Here is an 18522-nt window from a genome sequence, read left to right as displayed (position 1 = left end):
CTGAGAAGAGTAAGGAGCCATACGGGCAGGTTATCTCCTTGCTGCGCTGCCGCCTTGGGTTTGCCCTGCATGGTGCGTTGTGGTACTATGTGCCTGCGTGGCTCAAGCCAAGGAGCATGTTTGCTCCTGCCATGCCTGAGTCCCCTGCTGTGCTAGTACTGTAGTAGTGGCGGCGGAGGCACGCATCCAGTGAACCTGCACAGTGCAGTGATCCTACTGAGTGACAGACTCTGTAAATACTGATGATTCGTTTTATGTGTTGATTCTTCACAAAATGTGTTATTTTGCCCGTACAAGAGGCTCAGTGATCTAAAAAAAAATGAGTCATATTGTAGATCTACGAGTCGTAGGTTGTGTACAATCGGTCATGTAACCGTATGGTCACCGTAGATCTACGTACCACCAGCCTTGCACTAGCACTGCCACCATGGCCACTGGTCATGTCGCGTCGGTCCATCCTTGAAGTCGTTGAAGTATTACTTTCCGATACGATCGGTATCGTAAGCCTCCGTAGCCTAATGGATATGGCATCGGCCTCCTAAGCCGGGGGTTGCGGGTTCGAATCCCGTCGGAGGTGTTGGTGAATGAACTCGCTGACTTTTTTATTTTTTTGTTGATGTAATCGTATCGTTTTCTTTGCAGAAGTCTGATTGTGGACATATAATTATACTAGTATTCTTGCTGATGAGTTGGAGCAATGGAGGATCGATGATGGTGTATCTGGGTCTGGGAGCAAGAGCACAATGAACATCTGCGTGCACATGCCATACTGCACTGCTTTTTGAGGTAATGTCAGCTGTGTAAGTATTGTAGATGCACAGTTTTTAAAAAACTGTTCGATAGTGCAACGTCCATACCGTTTCAAGAACATTCGCATACACACATGATTATATGCCATGGCAAGTCACCGTATACATACAATAACAGGTAAAAGGACATAAACTACGTTGTACAATAAATGGCGATTATGCTCTTGTCAAGACTTTGTAGTCACTCTGATACTTTCTCCACAATGACCAGATGACGCCTGCGCATGGCAGCACAGAGTGGAGGGGTGGCATAACTTGGTGTTGAATCATAAGCATTATCAAGAGTACCGATAAACCGTACTCTTGGCATTATGCAGATCTGGTTCTTCGTTCACTGTGACATAGGCTGTGTTTACATGAGAAATTTCAACCCGGGTCGAGTTCAGCCCGGGTTGAAAGTCTGTACGATAGACAAAAGAGGTGAGCGTTTACATGAAGACAGTTGACCCCGTCCCGGGTCAAATACTGATATGCCGCCAAAAGTCCACTTCTACAGTTCTGTATGGTCACGTGAATCTGTTCGCGCGAAATGTGCATCTGCAGTGCCGTTCAAACCTGGCACGAGATACGCACAGAAGTAGGTTTGTACGATTTTCTTGACCCGGGTTGATTTCAACCCTCCCCTTGGGGGGAGGGTTGAAATCAACCCGGGGCGAAATTTCAACCCGGGTCAAGCGCAATGCGTCATGTAAACGCGCCATTCACTTTGTGCACATGGCGGGTTGAAATCTGACCCCCGGGTCGAACTCAACCCGGGTTGAAACGCTTCATGTAAACACAGCCATACTGCATTGCCTGTGCCTAATCAGTGAGACCACGCCGATAACCCCCTAGACTGGCGGACACTCTTGCCGTTTTGGCGGGTCAGCTCCGGCAGGAGTCCCGTGCACTTCACGTACAAAATCAACGAAATCCGAACACTGAGCTGTCCCTGGGGGAAATCGCCATCACACGGATACAATTTTTTCCGCGATTTTGACAATTTCTTATAAAATCCGCAATTTCCGCACATTCTCCGCGATTTTGAAGTTTTGTTGCATGAAACATCCCGATCGACTGTGCTTGCATCACATGATCGAGTAGTTTCTGGCAGGCAGACCGGTAAACCAACCAATCCACTTGCAAGATAACCAAAAAAACGTCCAAAATTCCCCGCAAATTGTGTCCGTGTTGAATATTGACTGCAAATGGTGTCGCGAATTTCGAGCTTTTCCTCCGCGGCTTTCCCCAGGGACAGACTGAGTGATCGGCAGTGCGTGACGTCGGGCAACAGTGTCGGAGCAGCACACTAGTACACTGCTGACAACGAAGTTGAAACTGAGTCCTGTGCTGGTAACATTGACAAGAATGTATGTCACCTGCACTTTATACTATGCTGTGTGCACATGCGGGTATGGTATGGGATTGATTTATTTGAATTCGGTATCTCAACAGTACAATGTACAACTTGGGAAGATCCGAATGGCATTGTGTGTACTATGCTGTGTGCACATGTAGGGTCACCGATTGTGAACCCCTTGATAGGCGACAAGCCTCTGGGTCATCCTAATAAAGATATTATTATTATTATTATTTGAAACTCGGATGTTGAGCCATAAATAAATGTAGAAGAGAAAAGGACATATGGATACGAGTTAAGAGTAACTCTCCATCACTGTAACATGATACTATACGGAGATGTGTTGAAGCTAGGTGTCAGGACGTCGAATGTTTCAGTACTCTGTCAGTTTTGTGCCTAGTTATTGCACTTTCTGACTGTATATAGTATCATGTTACAGTGATGGAGAGTTACTCTTACCTCGTATCCATTATGTCCTTTTCTCTTCTACATTATTATTATTATAATTATTTTATACAAAGTGAAAGGAACTACAAGTTACGCTATACTGTCCACTAAAACACCACCAGTCTCCATCTGAGTCCATTATTATTATTGTTTTTCTTTTCTTTTTTTTCCGAAACGATTTTTTTAGTTTTCAGCAAGCTGCTGGTAAAACAAATTACAACAAAAATACATATTGATTTCAATATTCGGCACTTGGTAGGACCTGGGCTTTCTCCATGGGCAGTCAAGAATTATTTTCGAAACGAAGCCCACCCACCCGGCACCCTGCAAATGAAAACCTTTGGTTTTGAAAAACAACCAAGGGGCCGTGCGTAAATACTGTAAGACATGTATATACATGTATTTTAACGAGGAAGTAAATCTAACGTTTTAATGGATGACATTAGGGAGGTTTCGCTCTACGTAATTACGTATGAAAATCCGTATGTCGTACGCGCTGGGGAGCGAGAGCAGCTTTCATATGTATATCTCTCTACGGATTTCCGTAGGAAAGCTCCTCCGTAGGACTTTTTGAAATATTTTTTCGCATTTTCCGCATTTGTCCATGGCAACGTTCAAGCCGCGCGAAACACAAGGTACACACACCGTACACCACGTGCAAAATAAGATGGAAACCGCGGTTTCGGTTCATGGTGCATGCGGTGGGCGCATGCAGCCAACGCGTCTCCAAAGCAACAACGCATGTTTAGCAGTCGTGGATAAATCACGTAGAGCGAAACCCAGCTGCTCTGATTTTGACGTATGAAAATTCCGTGCAGTTCCTACGTTATTTTCATACGTAATTCCGTAGAGCGAAACCTCCCTATTATTTCGTTAGAATAAGATCCGTTGACGCCGTACTGCTTCATATTTGTTGTGTGTGGATATGCCGGAATACTGCAAGATCGGTTTAAAACATCTTCTCGTTAGCCTACGAATTCTGGACAATTGTTAAATTTGCGACTCGTTATAATAACATGTCTTTACAGTAGGGAGGTTCTGCTCTACGTTTTGGGAACGCGACGCAAAGAATCACGCGAACTTTCTTCGCGTTCCCGTAACGTAAAGAAATGCTGTTCTGCTCTACGTTTCACCTAGGGAAGTCACGTGGAATGTGTACTGGGAATTTCCCCTTCCATATTTGGCAGTTTTCTGCATGCAGTTGATCGATACCCAGCAAATCCGTACGCATTTTCTCTGCGTGTGCCACAACGTAGAGAACCCCATCTCCGCGTAGAAATCTGGAGCCAAAACACGCGAAGCCGTAGACTCTAACCCAGACACCTGCTCTCTACGTGATTTCTCTACGTTTCATGTATAGCAGAACCTCCCTAGTATCGAATTTTTTTCACCAAACAAATTATTTTAGTTTAGACCCAACCCCTCAGAACGTAAAAAAATGTTGACATACATATACCACAAAGGTTGCAAGTGTGTCACTGCTAGTTTTGTGAAATGAAATTGGTCAACCCCCTCCCACCCCATAACGAAATTATTTCGTTTTGTGAAAAATGTTCGATAATTATGGATAACCCCCAACCAAAACCTTGGATGGCCCCTTAAACTCAGACTATTATCCAGCACCAGGAAAATTGCAATAGATGTGATGTCTTTGAGCTACTGGAATACCACGGCTAGGATTGAGTTGATTGAGCATGCTAGCACAGCGCATCAGGAAGCCATGGGCAAGAAATCATGCTACCTCAAGACAAAATAAATATCAAACTTTCTCCAGATGGCTAGAGTGTGGCTTGTGCTGTCACTCAGAACGAACCTTCCTGCCATAGCAGAAAAAAGCTCTGCATTAGCGGACAGGCAGGTTTTCCTCAGCACGCGAATGATCATCGGAAATTATACAAGAGCAGGAAGAAATGGGAGATTACTAGGATCCTGAGGCCAATATGCGTGTCGCACATTTGTGTACAATATTTTACTCAGGTCACTGTCACGGTGAACTGACCACTGGGTGCCTGAAGCTCAGCGGACACAGAGAACGTTTCGCTGAACACAGGCCGAGCGTCGCTACAGCCGTTGGCGGCGGGCGGTGATTCGTCGAGACGTTTTGCGTTGCTGAGGAAGACAACGCCTTGCCGTTGACCGCGCACCCACACTGGCTCCACATCGTCACTAGGAGCAGGCTGTGCAACACAAACAAACATTGCACAACAGTGAAATACAGACACGCTGGTAGCTCTCAATTAGTTGAGAGCGCGGCACAACTTTTCGGGGGCAATTTTGACTGCATTTTTGAGTTATCTTCTCCAGAGATTCACCGAAAACATTTTCAAATTTTATCTCCACGGCCACATTGCCGATAAACTCAAAAATACAGTCAAAATTACCCCTAAATAGTTTAACAGCTGCATGCCCAGAGATTCATCGGAGTGGTCTTGTGTGTACAGTGGTGAAAAGGGAAGCCTAACCAATATAGCAGTGCCCCGTTTACTACGCAAATACACTAGCAACAACTCTCCCAAGAGGCAAGCAAAACTGTCCGTATTTTCGATAAAGTCACTATACAATCATGTGAGATTCTGTGGATCACAGTTTCAACAACATTGATCAGTGTCCCCAGAATATCGGAGAAAAATGTCAGTCTGAGGTACACGTCTATCCAAGCTGCAATGGACTCGGCGAATAAAACATTAAAACTTCAGCATGAAAATGAGCTTGGAAATGAGTTTCACACGTGCACACAGACAGACAGACAAACACACGCACATGCACACACACACACACACACACACACACACACACACACACACACACACACACATGCACATGAACACACACACCATTGGACCATTGGACGCCCATTGCCGGAGGTGATGATAGCGATGCTACAGCAGAAGACATAGCAGCTTGTGCTGGGATTGCACCATTCAACAGCTTGCAAAGCTGAAGAATTGACCGCCACTATTCAGCCTGGTCTACACCACACAGCTATGAAGTGGTTTTTTATGGCCAGTGAATCCCTACTTTTTGGTCTTTTTCATATTTTTCCGCACACACATCACACCACATACTCCGACATGCACTGGCTGTCGGTAACCACCCAGGAGAATGAAAGGAAAGTCAGGAGGAGTCTGAGAAAGAGAAGAAAGATGTGTGCGTGTGTGACCATAATCGTCGGGAATCGAACCTGCAACCTATCGATCGGGAATCAAACCTGCAACCTATCGATTGGAAATCGCTGCACATACCACTGCACCATATGGGACACACACGCACACACACACCTGGCCTGGTGTACAGCTGCCAAATGCTTGGCCACGCCGCCCCCGAGACAGGGGAGAGTAGAAGAGAGAGTTCGAGAGAAGTCAGCACTGCCACTAGGAAGCCGCTCCGCCACGACGCCGTCCACGATTGCAAATGTGTCGCCGAAAGCCAGGAGCAGATTTAAAACAGCGATCACAGGTAGCGCAGTGCTGGTTGCAACACGGATGGCTGGTGATTGGTATGCACTGGGGTGTGGTCGGTGATGCCGGGGCGGGTGTTGTGCACTTGTGCACAGCAAGTCCACTGGCACTTCGGAACCACCGAAGGCAGGCATGGCACTGACGTGCGTCCGGCTGTTCCACTACAGGCAGCTGGCGATCAGCAGAACATTTGTGTCGTCCGAGTCCAGATTTACTCTTGAATGTCCGTTTACACACCAGACAAGAGAGCGGTACCGGGGTAGGACGCTGCACACGAGTGCGGTACGCATCTCTCCATTGCTGACGATCCTGGGCCAGAGTAAACCATTCATCAATCACACACACACACACACACACACACACACACACGCACACACACACACACACACACACACACACACACGCATACTTACCACAGGCTGAAGGCCAGTCGAAATGGAGTTGTTGTCAGACAGGTCGAAATCCATCCAGAAAACGACAGCATTGCATGGCTTGCCACTGTATCATGAACACATACACACACACACACACACACACACACACACACACACACACACACACACACACACACACACACACACACACACACACACACACACACACACACACACACACACACAAACAAACACACACAAACACACACACTCACACACACACACAAAAGGAGAAGTTAGCGACACTGGAGTACAAAAATCCACGGACAGGGGAGACATTCCAAGGTAGCCCATGCCTTAATGACATCAATGATAAACGTCACCCTTGACGGTCTGACTTCATGGAATCTACTCAGTTACGAGTCTCAACGTTCCTGTGAGAAAGTACGGGTACCTGTCTATACCTAAAAAAATGGATAGACAGTTGAAATACAGTGCAAACCCAAGTTCGTTCTACCAGCCTGTAGACATGTTATACACACTTCATCATTATGCAGCCGGTCTGTTAGTTGTGAGTATTCTTGCTAGGACTTGAGAGGGAATGGTCAATACACATGACATAGAGAGAGAGAGAGGAGAGAGAGAGAGAGAGAGAGAGAGAGTGTGTGTGTGTGTGTGTGTGTGTGTGTGTGCATGTGTGTGTGTGTGTGAGAGAGAGAGAGAGAGAGAGAGAGAGAGAGAGAGAGAGAGAGGGAGAGAAATAGTTTTTGTTATGCATGGAACTGTAACCCGTGATTGCCCCGTAGCTTTCTCACAACAATTGCTCAAATGTCCATTTGTCACCAAACAGCATCAGGTCGGCACATTTATACCACACTGAGTCACCTGTATCACTCTATCACTAGTAACACGCAAAGATTACCTTTCAGTCTTGAACAGGACATCACCACTGGACTTTTGCTGAGTGACAGGAGAGCAGAAGTCAAACGTCAGCACCGACTGCGGCGGTGCCAAAAGGTAGGACTCGAACTCCCACACACCAAAGCTCTCCACGTCCTGGTAGCAAACCCGGCCATCCTTACCAATAGTTGGTGTTGTCTGCGGAATTGCAGTAGTACAGGCAAGCAACAAAAAGGTTACAATTAGAGCTATGCGAAATAGGGTCCACGGGAATTTGGTTGCTAGTCAGAGTTTCGTGCAGAACTGCATGACAATCGGTTTAGGCAGGGCACTTTGAGTAGCAAGCCACTTCCTGCGGATCTGTCACAGATCAGCACTTCGTGCATCAAGCACTGTACTAGCAATTGTCACCTACACACACACATTGGCAACCATTCGCTGCATACTGTCAAACATGTCATTTTAGGTGCATTAAAATTTCGGTGCCAGGGACCTGCCAGGTTTCAGGTGTAATGTAGAATTAGGTGACCAGCATTCCCTTCATATACATGTACAGTGCATACTCTGGTGCCTTTTAGGTGTAATCTAAATTTAGGTGCCTGGCTTCTCTACGGAAATCACCGAAATTAGAGTTCCACCGGACATAACTTAACAGTAGTTCACAGAGATGCATTGATGTGTGGGAGACTTGCAAAGCAGATAGCTGAGGGTACATATCGCTCAAGATTGTTTCTGATACACGTAGAAGCCTTGCTATGGATAGATAGATCTTTGACAAGGATGCAGATGCGACATGGTGGTCGCTATGATGTCACGCCTGTGCCAAAAACACCCAGTACCACATAGGCTGAAGCCCTATCGGACGACTAAGCCCAACAACGAGCACTGTCTTTCGAACTTTGAAGTACCCTTGCGAGTCGTGAAGTGAAATTGTTTGATCATGTTTGATGCATACAGTGCAGGCCACATGCGATGACACACACTGGCAACGGCGCTCTGTGTTTTCCAAAGCTATAGTGCAGCACTAACCTCCGTGTAGACATCAAACTCGCTCAAGTCAAACTTGCATACGGTGCCCACTGGTGCTCGCATCTTCCAGAAGTCGGTGAAGTGCACTGCAGAAGGCACACCGAACATCAACAGCAGCGGCAAGAGGACACATGGCAGACTTAGCTGATTGGTTAGAGAGAAATACAATACGGTACGTACGACGATGATGATGAGAGCATAATAATTATCATAAGGCGGAGGACACACAGCAAGGAACACTTTTATTTCTTATTTTATTTTTTCTTATTTATTCACAATCACGAGGCACTAGCCAATGAAAAGGTGATGTGGGCGATAGCCAGCCATGGCGGTAATAGAGGGGAGAAAGACAAAGAATGAAAGGGGAACTGAAAAATAAGAGAAGTGCAGGGGAGCTAGGGCAGGGCTGGATATCAACTTGTGTAGACTCACCGGGAGCAGCCATGATAGAACCGCGCTGTGGGAGAACAATGCACTCCGGTGACAGCAGGGTGGAGAGAGAGTTCTTCAGGAACAGGAAAGCCAGGTCGTGCCACGGCAAGATGGACGTGGAGAAGAACGGCTCGGATATCAGCACATCAACCTGCAGCCGCACACGGCAGGGCATTGTGCAAAGGACATACAGATAACACACGGGTCAGCCATCATCTATCAGGGTTCTAGCCAGGTCAAAATAGTAGGGGGGGGGGGGCATAGGAAACAGTTACCCTATATCCCATTTTTCCACTTTCCAATATTGTCTTGCCATGCCAAATGCAACGTATGGGGCGAATCCCTGACTTCACCCCAGCCAAATGTGCCTTTATGAACAATCTATGCATAAAAAACACGAAATTCGGAAAATGAGTAGGGGGGGGGGGGGGCGGCACTTTTTCACAGGGGGGCGCGCAAACAGAGTAGGGGGGCGCTGCGCCCCCCTACCCCCCCCCCCCCCCTTTGGCTAGAACCCTGTCTATACTAAATTCTCGATGAAGAAATTGTTGCCGTGCAATACATGAAGTGGCATAGTGCATGGACAAACGCCCAGCACATACTTATTTGACTGCTAGTATTAATTTTATTAAGCTTACATGGACAGTGTGAACTGTGATCTGTGTTGAATTGTTGCCAGAAAAAGCTGCTGGCTGCGTTCGATTATGCACTCGAGTCGATTCATGAATCCATTCGCATGCATTCAAGTCGTTCGATCGCATGTCATGAGCCCTGGAATTGATTCGGAATCCATATCCCCCTATTCACATGGGGTGATGTGAATAGCGCGAATCGATTCATGAATCGGTTCGCGTGCATAATCGAACGCACTCACTGTAAAATTCGCATTACACTCTTCTCGTGAAAATAGTGAACATGAACACGTCGCGAACATTGGGCAGTTTCCAGTAGAATAAATTGACCAACTACTCGTATGCCCTCCACCGTCGTCAATCAACTTACCGTCTTGTTGCCAATATGGCTAGGCTTGAGTTCCGCTGCTGGTGAGTTGATCCAGTGAACACGCTCTGTTAGCTGGTTAGACTCAATGAGCTACACAGCAACACGAACACAACAAGCATGTTTAAAGCTCAACAGATTTGAAGCGGGAAAGATGGGAGTAACGTGATAACAGGCATCGGGAAAACATTCACTCGATAAGGGCATGGTAGTGTTATAGTTATGTTGAACGAACAGTTCACTCCCTGTGTGAAGTGTAGCGTTACGTCCACAAGCACTCGCTGTGTGAAGTGTAGCGTTACGTCCACAAGCACTCGCTGTGTGAAGTGTAGCGATACGTCCACAAGCACTCGCTGTGTGAAGTGTAGCGTTACGTCCACAAGCACTCGCTGTGTGAAGTGTAGCGTTACGTCCACAAGCACTCGCTGTGTGAAGTGTTGCGTTACGTCCACAAGCACTCGCTGTGTGAAGTGTAGCGTTACGTCCACAGTTCACTCGCTGTGTGAAGTGTAGCGTTACGTCCACAAGCACTCGCTGTGTGAAGTGTAGCGTTACGTCCACAAGCACTCGCTGTGTGAAGTGTAGCCTTACGTCCACAGTTCACTCGCTGTGTGAAGTGTAGCGTTACGTCCACAGTTCACTCGCTGTGTGAAGTGTAGCGTTACGTCCACAAGCACTCGCTGTGTGAAGTGTAGCGATACGTCCATAAGCACTCGCTGTGTGAAGTGTAGCGTTACGTCCACAAGCACTCGCTGTGTGAAGTGTAGCGTTACGTCCACAAGCACTCGCTGTGTGAAGTGTAGCGTTACGTCCACAAGCACTCGCTGTGTGAAGTGTAGCGTTACGTCCACAGTTCACTCGCTGCGTGAAGTGTAGCGTTACGTCCACAAGCACACACACAAAGAAACGCACGGCTGAGAGAAATGTAGGGGAGTGCGCAGCACATTTAAAAGCGTCTTTTGGGCATACTAACGTCCTGCGGGCGCACTGTTTGCTCGGTGCGGGAGTACGCAACCTCTTTGTGTGATGGCATTGCCGTATTAGACCGGGACTCATTGTGAACACACAATACATATTATCCCTGCTACACATGTACATATACAACAGAGCATGGCTGATGTGAAACTCCTTGTTGAAAAGAACACAATCCTGCGTTCTCCTTGCAAAGCTGTGCGCAATCATTGAGGTGATTCCTGTGCAGAATATGATAGCTCAGCTAGTAGAATTGTATGCGAATGTTTCCCTCGTGACAAGCAGCTACTTAATGTTAGCACTCACCCCTGACATAAGGCGAGAGTTAGAAATCGATGACGAGACGTTGACGGCATACACCTGCACACCAGGAGTGTTGCAAACAAGATACGGGGCAGAGAAGAGACACAGAGGGAGCACAAACAGAAAACTCAGCGTCGAAACGTCGAAAACCAAAAATCACTTGAGTGAGGAGTCCAGTTGCCATCTCTGCATTATTACAAGACTCACAAAATAGTTTCAAAAGTCTCCTCAACTTTCATAATCATTTTCAGGGAATGGTAGAGAACAGACAGGAATATTCTCATGTTGAAGTATAGCTGAGGCGGGTGAAATCTAACCCCATGAACATGGCAGCTGTGGGATTGACTGTACAGACCTAGCACTGAGCGTAGCATGCTGTGTAGTGAACATGACTACTTGTCAAGTACTTTATTCAGGAGTTTGGATTTCACATTGCCAACACTGTAGTGACTCGTTCACATACCGTCATATTAGGATTCAGGGTGGCGCAGAGCAAGGGCAGGAAAGACGGACTGCCTAGGTACAAGCAGACGCTAGCAGTGGTTGGAATCTACAGACAGACAGACACACAAGGATACCGGAAGGGGAATTACAACATGCAGCAAGCGAAGCCATGAGGTCCCTCGCTCTCTTTTCTCGCATTCACTCACGTACTATTTACATTAACTCGCTCGCTAAGCCCCCCCCCCCCCCCCTTCCTCCCTCATCCTCACCCATTCATTTATTCATTCACCTACTGACTCACACACACCCTCAATCCCCCCCCCCCCCCACACACACACAAACGTTCTCTCTACAAGGAATTCTAGTCAAAGGAAGACGTGCTCCTCAAAGGCAAGAGGAATCATAGTTGAACATCTTCTCATGGATATCATTTGAGTATTGATGTAAGGGCAGCGTTGTTGTACTGGCAGTATTGATGTAAGGGCAGCGTTGTTGTACTGGCATCATTCCACAAACCATGACTACAGATACTGAGTGCAGTGACAACATGCGTCCACATAACACAGCATTATCTAACACTGGGTCTCGGGATTTGGTCCTCTGCACCGAGCTACCTGTCCTGGGCGCTTACCTCACGCAATACATGCGACCAAGCAGTCATCTTGGCCGGGTCATTGATGTCGGAGCAGCGCTCCCTGGTCCAGGTGGTGTGCGCACCACATCGACACAGCGGCCTCTCCACCGACAGTGCAGTTTCCACTGTTGCCTCGGGGCTGCATGGCACAGGTGGACAAAGAGAGGGATAGACAATCGGTTGAGATTATGCGCATGAGGCCGCTAAGCTCACATAACAGGATCACGATTTGGTGCTGATGCACGTGAGGCGGGGGAGAAAGAGACGGACAGGTGGCCAAGCAGATGAGTAGACTCCTGTCTAAACCAATTGAACTCTGTCACAGCAATACATCACAAGCCATCAGTTATCGAGAGATGAAGGGAAAGACTGAACCGTGATTAGAACAGACAGTGCATGAGCACGGCAGAGCGGTACAGGCCCTCTCCAGTTTCCAAGTGCAGTAACCAAGAGTACATAATCCACAAGAGTGTGCAACTGCCTGCACAACCTTGCTGCGACAGCAGAACTTCACATCACGTGACATGGTTCAAGAGGTTACGCTGGCAAACAGTGCAAAGTGAGCACAAGAGAGTTGAGCCCAAAGCAGGGTTGCGTACAACCCTGTGTCTATCATGCACAGAGTGCAAAACATGTGTACGGGTTCGCCACGTGATGTGAAGTTCCGCCGTCTCAGACCACGTAGCTGGAGTTGCACGCTCTTGAGAGTTATGTACTCTTGTTGTAAACTTAGCATGACGTCCTTTACCAACAGATACACTGCACATATTCGCACACCAGGACAGTGGCTGAGTCTAGTCGTTCACGGCTAGCAGTGCATCCTGTACAGAGTAGTGGACTAACCTGGGGTTGACAATCTTGCGGATATCAAACCAAATGGAGTATTCGTCATGAGCAAAGTCCACTGCAAGCTGATCGCCTTTAGAAAAAGAAGAGAAAAAAACTTTAAATATGCAACGTGGAGACAATATTCGTAATAATAATAGCGATGAAAAATATAAAGTGTGCAGGCATAGTCATGATATTCCACTGACGATTGTGACAAGAAAACGTTCTGCGCATAACACTACGTTGGCTGCCTTGTTCGTGATACGAGTGTGACGAACTTCATAATGATATTATTTCATCGCTATAGAAGAAAAACTAGACCTAAGAAAAACCTCACAAGATAGAACGATTGCACACCAACGCACTAATGAGCAAGCAATACCTAGGAGAGAATGACAGAGACATATAGAGTGAGAGAGATTCACAAAGGATAGAAGATGGCCCCACACATACCTTCTTCAGCAAGAATCGGCTCTGGAAGAAGGAACACAACTGGCATCCAGTGTTCACGCCATTGCGGCTGAAATGGACACAAAACAGGGAAGCATACACTTGCATTTGTTGAGAGCTTTCAATATCTAGATGCAGCAAAGTATGAACCTATCGTTCTCAGCAAAGACGGCCCTCATAACCAAACCAACCTCAAGGTCGTGGAACCATGGGCACAGCAGGGGCGTAGCAGCCGCTCCGGCCGGTCCGGCTTTGGCCGGACCACTTTTTCGCCCGACCACGACCACCATAGTAAAACAATGCCAAAAGTGCCCAGAATGCAGGATTTTGCACCCTAATTTCAAAAACATTCCGGGGGGAGATCCCCCCGCAGCATCCCTGGCCGGACCACCGCCAACGGCGGTGCTACGCGCCTGCACAGGAGGCAGCAACCTGAAAACTCTTCACATGTCAACCCTTGCTCAAAAAGTCACCATGCAGGGTAGCTTATACAGCAGTTTTAATGTACAGTAAAACCTGCCATGGCGACCACTCTGACAAGGCAGCCACCTGCCCTGGAGGACCACTACAACCAAGACCAAGGAATGTAATTTCTAGTCAAATGACCCAACATAAGGAGACCACCCGTACACAGGGACCACATTTGGAAGGTCCATCGAGTGGTGGCCTTAGAGAGGTAATTATGATGTCGCGTCTGTAACATCATCCCGGCTTGAATTCCATGAAGGGTCCCTCTGTAGCTAAGCAACGCCACTGCGAGACTGACCTTTTCGGTTCCCTGCCTATGCCAGCTGGGTGCCATGGACAGGACAATGTCCGTGCCGCGGTGCATCAGCAGATCCCACCAGAAGACGACACCATGGCAGGGCACAGCACTACCGCTACCACTGCCACTGGACGCTGGGCCGGTTTTCTTGCGAGCAGGCAGGACCTTCATGACGCTCGTTGCCGGACGTGGATTCTTACAGTACTGCTCTAGGTCTTTCATCGAGTCTAGCTCAAACCTTGACAGCAACAAGACAGTAGAGAGCAGTACAATGCAATCAAATGCAAACGCAAGACATGCTTATAAAATGAGTCGCACACTCAACAATATAGAAAGGAAAAGGACATATGGATACGAGTTAAGAGTAACTCTCTATCACTGTAACTAGATACTATATACAGTCGGAAAGTGCAATAACTAGGCACAAAACTGACAGACCTCAGACTAGTCCATCACAATGTCATGCATGAGGAGTACCGTAGGAGTTCGGCTTTCGGCTTGTACAATTCGTTTTCGCAAAGCTTCCTCCTTCTTTACTCATCTTTGATAGTTACGACCCACCCAAGTTGGGTGGTGTGCTGCTTTGCTGCTTCGAATTGTAGTTAGACCGCTTTGTCAAATATCCTACTGGTCTCGTCATCGTCCAGTAACAATCGACATTCTTTGTTCCGTTGGGACTGTAGCTTGTGCTCGTTTTCGTTGCGCTTGCCTTCCCCTCTTTATTCTTTCCATAACCTTGAACCTTCCAAGTTGGAAAGCTGTTGGTTAGCGCTACGGAGATGTGTTGAAGCTAGGTGTCAGGACGTCGAATGTCTCAGTACTCTGTCAGTTTTGTGCCTAGTTATTGCACTTTCTGACTGTATATAGTATCTAGTTACAGCGATGGAGAGTTACTCTTAACTCGTATCCATCTGTCCTTTTCCTTTCTACATTTATTTATGGCTCAACATCCGAGTTTCAAATTACACTCAACAATATTGGATTTAAAAGGCATATCAGCACATAAAACACAGGGAATGTGACGTATATTGGATACTTCAGATGTAACAGAATTTGCTGCAACAAAGGAATTTAAAATACGTTAGATTTACTTCCTTGCGATGATCTCGTGTTGTACAGTAAAGGCAAAGGTTAGGGTCCCTGGTTCGAGTCCTGGCGGTGACAGTCAATTTTTCTTCTTCAGACTTTTCCCGTTTGCGTCTTCCCCTCAAAACAGTGAATATGTTAAGGTAGCTCATAGTCAACTCTGACAGTGGGGGCAAGAGGTGTTAGAGACCTCCTGTTTCAATGATCTTGACATAGTGAGCGCGGTGCAGCTCATCTCCTCTTCTTCATCGCCTCTGTTGCCCCCTCCCCATCCCAGAAGAGTCTCCCGGGGGTGGAACTAATGATTGCTCAAACTGGGATACGAACCAATAAAGAGGTGATGTCAAATGATGCCTATTTGGTATCAAAGAGGATAATAAGCAAGGTTGCCATCACTTTCCTGTCCACCCTCTCCTCCTCTGGAAGCCCACACACTCCCGCTATTCAAACAATCCACAGTTCCCCGCGTGAGACACTCACGTCTGAATGAGCGAGGCATCCGACATCAGTGTGATGTCATCGGTATCCCAGAGCCGTTCCACGTGCAGGTCATAGCCACAGGGTGGCCCTCGGCAAGACGCCATGCCGTCGGGCAGTGCCAGCTTGCTGCTTGTGTGCGACTGCAGTCCAGCGCACAGTACACACACACACATACAGGTACATACACACAAGCACACACATACATACACATAGGCACACACACACATAAGCACACACAGAGAATAAGATAACATGCCAGTACTTCAAGGGTGGGGGTACTTGGACCCGGTTGCAAAAAGAACACCGGGTCATTTGTGAGCCGGTTGGGAGTATATCAGGGAGTCCTCAGACCCCCCGACATACAATAGCCGTACTTGAATGTACCCGGGACTGACCCGGTTGCAAGAGTTGTGCCAGGTACACGTGTACCAGGTTGGTTTGAAATCATGGAGCAGACACTGGAACATGTACCGTAAAGTATCGTTGATCCGCTCCCTCTCTGATTCCCGCCCCCAGTCGATTTTCTACCTGTGAAGCGACTTCGGCGTATACAACGAAATACGATGTTGAACCGACGCATGCACTGCTGTACACAATTTGTGCCAATCCAGGATGAACATGTGCACAATCCAGCACATCGAGTATGATCCTCCAAGTTGTTATACATCGTACTGCACTTGACAGCCTTGATCTAATTCCCGCCCCCTGCCGAAAACCCAGCTGGGAAGTGACATGGTGTGGGGGGGGGGGGGGGGAGGGCAGATCAACGGTACTTTACGCTATATGTGGTACAACTTACGTGTACACAGATGTGCACTTCTATCATGACACGCATGTAAGTGGAAGGGCAGCTGGCCTGAAAATGCACAATAATGCCCGGGGTCGGGGAAATGCCGTCCACTAGTTGGTGTCAAGTACAGTCAGACCTCGCTTATCCGGTCCTCGTTTATCCGGATCCCTCGCCATCCGGAAGAAAATTGTTGGCCACTGATTTACAGCATATGCCATGCACACATACAGTATGTGTGTTCGATTATCCAGTTCCCTCGCCTATCCAGATATTTTTGTGGAAAACTGATGTGTGCGGTTAAGCGAGGTCTGACTGTACCATCCACAAGTCAATGTCTTGCACACCAGACTTTTAGGATCCGGACTGAACATGTACCAAAAAAAACACCACTATAGTCAAACCTCCTAAGGACAAACACCAAGGGGCTCCCTGGATTTGTTTGCACTGACAGAAGTTCTTCTTCTCCGTACTATTAGGATGCAATGCACAAGAAGACAATAGTATTGGTAGAGAGGAATGGCGACCCTCATCATGTACATCTACACAGCGAATACTCTCTCTCTCTCTCTCTCTCTCTTTGAATGTAAAAAAGGTTCGCACATTTGAGTTAGCGCCTGCTATGCAATTGTGTTGAGAAACACAACCAGCTTAGGAAGTAATTAGTTTCGCTTGTGCCAGGCCATCATGCCTGATTATACCAGGGTGGCAGATGCAGCACATAGCGGCGAGGGCGATGTGGTAAGTCTCACAGCCAATGCCCGACAAGGGGGGGGGGGGGGGTTGAACTTCGTTAGCTGCACCCATGTTACCACCACTCAGAGCAGTGAGTACTGCCCAGCAGCTGTACACAGTGAATCTGAAGTGATCTGGCCCATGCAGTCACAGCGACCCGTGTACTAGTAATACAGTGAAACCTGTCTAAGACGACCGCTCTAAGGACCTTCAAAATGTGGTCTCTGTTACCAGGTGGTCTCCTTATCCAGGGTAATTTGACTGAAAATAGCATCCCTTGGTCCTGGTTTCAGTGGTCTTCCAGGACAGGTGATCACCTTGACAGGTTTTACTGTAATTCATAGACAGTGGTGGTGCAGGTGGTCAGTGAAGGGCATGAGCACACCCTGGCTCTCTCACGTTCAATCCACCTGAGCATACGGCCGGGCAGTGAAGCATACTGTCACCACCCACCACACACCAATGCGAAACACGCCAGCGTCAGACGCAGGTGTGTGGAAATGAGAGAATAAATAATTTGATAGTTCTTCAGGTGAGAAAAGACAACATAACCTCTAACAATAACATGCTGATGTGCACATAGTTTGAGCAACTCAATCATGCGCAAACAACAGCAAGTCAGAGTAAAGAATGCAGGGCACACGACTGGGCGTCGGTGGTCACAACACGTGATATTACATTGCACAATGAAAGAGGCAGTCCTGCTGCACTATAAACTTTGGTCTTTGAAAGTCGGGAATAGGGCAGAAACGTGACGCAAGCATTTTTCAACAAGAAACAAAACGGTTTGTGTGCCTTGTGAAAAGGCATACCCTACGTCTAAAAGAAAAATAAGCAACTGCTGTACTAGAAAATTAGAATCGCACAAAATCTTCTTCACAAAATTTGAACAAACCTGCATCGTGACTCAGAAGTGGGACTCAAAAACACGACAATGAAAACACGACTACGAAGATAACAAGTGCATGAAGTCCAGGGAATCATCCATCCATCCATGTGACAAACTGAATTCAGAGTGCTGCTGGTCAGTGCAAAACAGGTTAATGTTGCTGTGTCCGCTGTTGCTGTGGTTGTGGCGAGATAGACTGAGCAGTTGGGGACAAGATAGTTCTGGGAAGCTAGCAAGTACTGACTACTGTCTGCAAACTCATGTTCAACATGATGGCCTGTTCACATGCCGCACTCAACACGCACGCACGCACAAGGATTGCAATGCTTCGCCATACAACTGCTAGTCTCCTGTACTAAGC

General features: G+C 47.4%; 1 protein-coding gene and 1 non-coding gene across 2 annotated transcripts in view; one reads left to right on the top strand and one right to left on the bottom strand.

The window, feature by feature from the left end:
• Window positions 1–504: 504 nt before the first annotated feature.
• Trnar-ccu (transfer RNA arginine (anticodon CCU)) lies at window positions 505–577 on the top strand. The gene has a single exon. It is a non-coding gene; the product is annotated as a tRNA-Arg (tRNA).
• Window positions 578–4238: 3661 nt separating this feature from the next.
• Window positions 4239–18522, bottom strand: part of LOC135817164 (protein arginine N-methyltransferase 7-like) — a 31337-nt gene continuing 17053 nt past the window's right edge. The window contains exons 7-19 of the mRNA XM_065330289.1: window positions 15751–15890; window positions 14185–14422; window positions 13422–13488; window positions 12984–13059; window positions 12138–12279; window positions 11526–11612; window positions 11066–11119; window positions 9791–9880; window positions 8789–8939; window positions 8357–8442; window positions 7350–7525; window positions 6467–6551; window positions 4239–4772 (exon numbers count right to left, since the gene is read on the bottom strand). Coding sequence (XP_065186361.1) covers window positions 4569–4772; window positions 6467–6551; window positions 7350–7525; window positions 8357–8442; window positions 8789–8939; window positions 9791–9880; window positions 11066–11119; window positions 11526–11612; window positions 12138–12279; window positions 12984–13059; window positions 13422–13488; window positions 14185–14422; window positions 15751–15890 — 1596 coding nt within the window. The 3' untranslated portion in view covers window positions 4239–4568. The remainder of the gene's footprint in view (window positions 4773–6466; window positions 6552–7349; window positions 7526–8356; window positions 8443–8788; window positions 8940–9790; window positions 9881–11065; window positions 11120–11525; window positions 11613–12137; window positions 12280–12983; window positions 13060–13421; window positions 13489–14184; window positions 14423–15750; window positions 15891–18522) is intronic.

The sequence above is a fragment of the Sycon ciliatum genome, chromosome 5 (assembly GCF_964019385.1).
Source record: "Sycon ciliatum chromosome 5, ocSycCili1.1, whole genome shotgun sequence".
NCBI classification, from domain to species: domain Eukaryota; kingdom Metazoa; phylum Porifera; class Calcarea; order Leucosolenida; family Sycettidae; genus Sycon; species Sycon ciliatum.
This window is presented reverse-complemented; position numbering and strand designations above follow the sequence as displayed.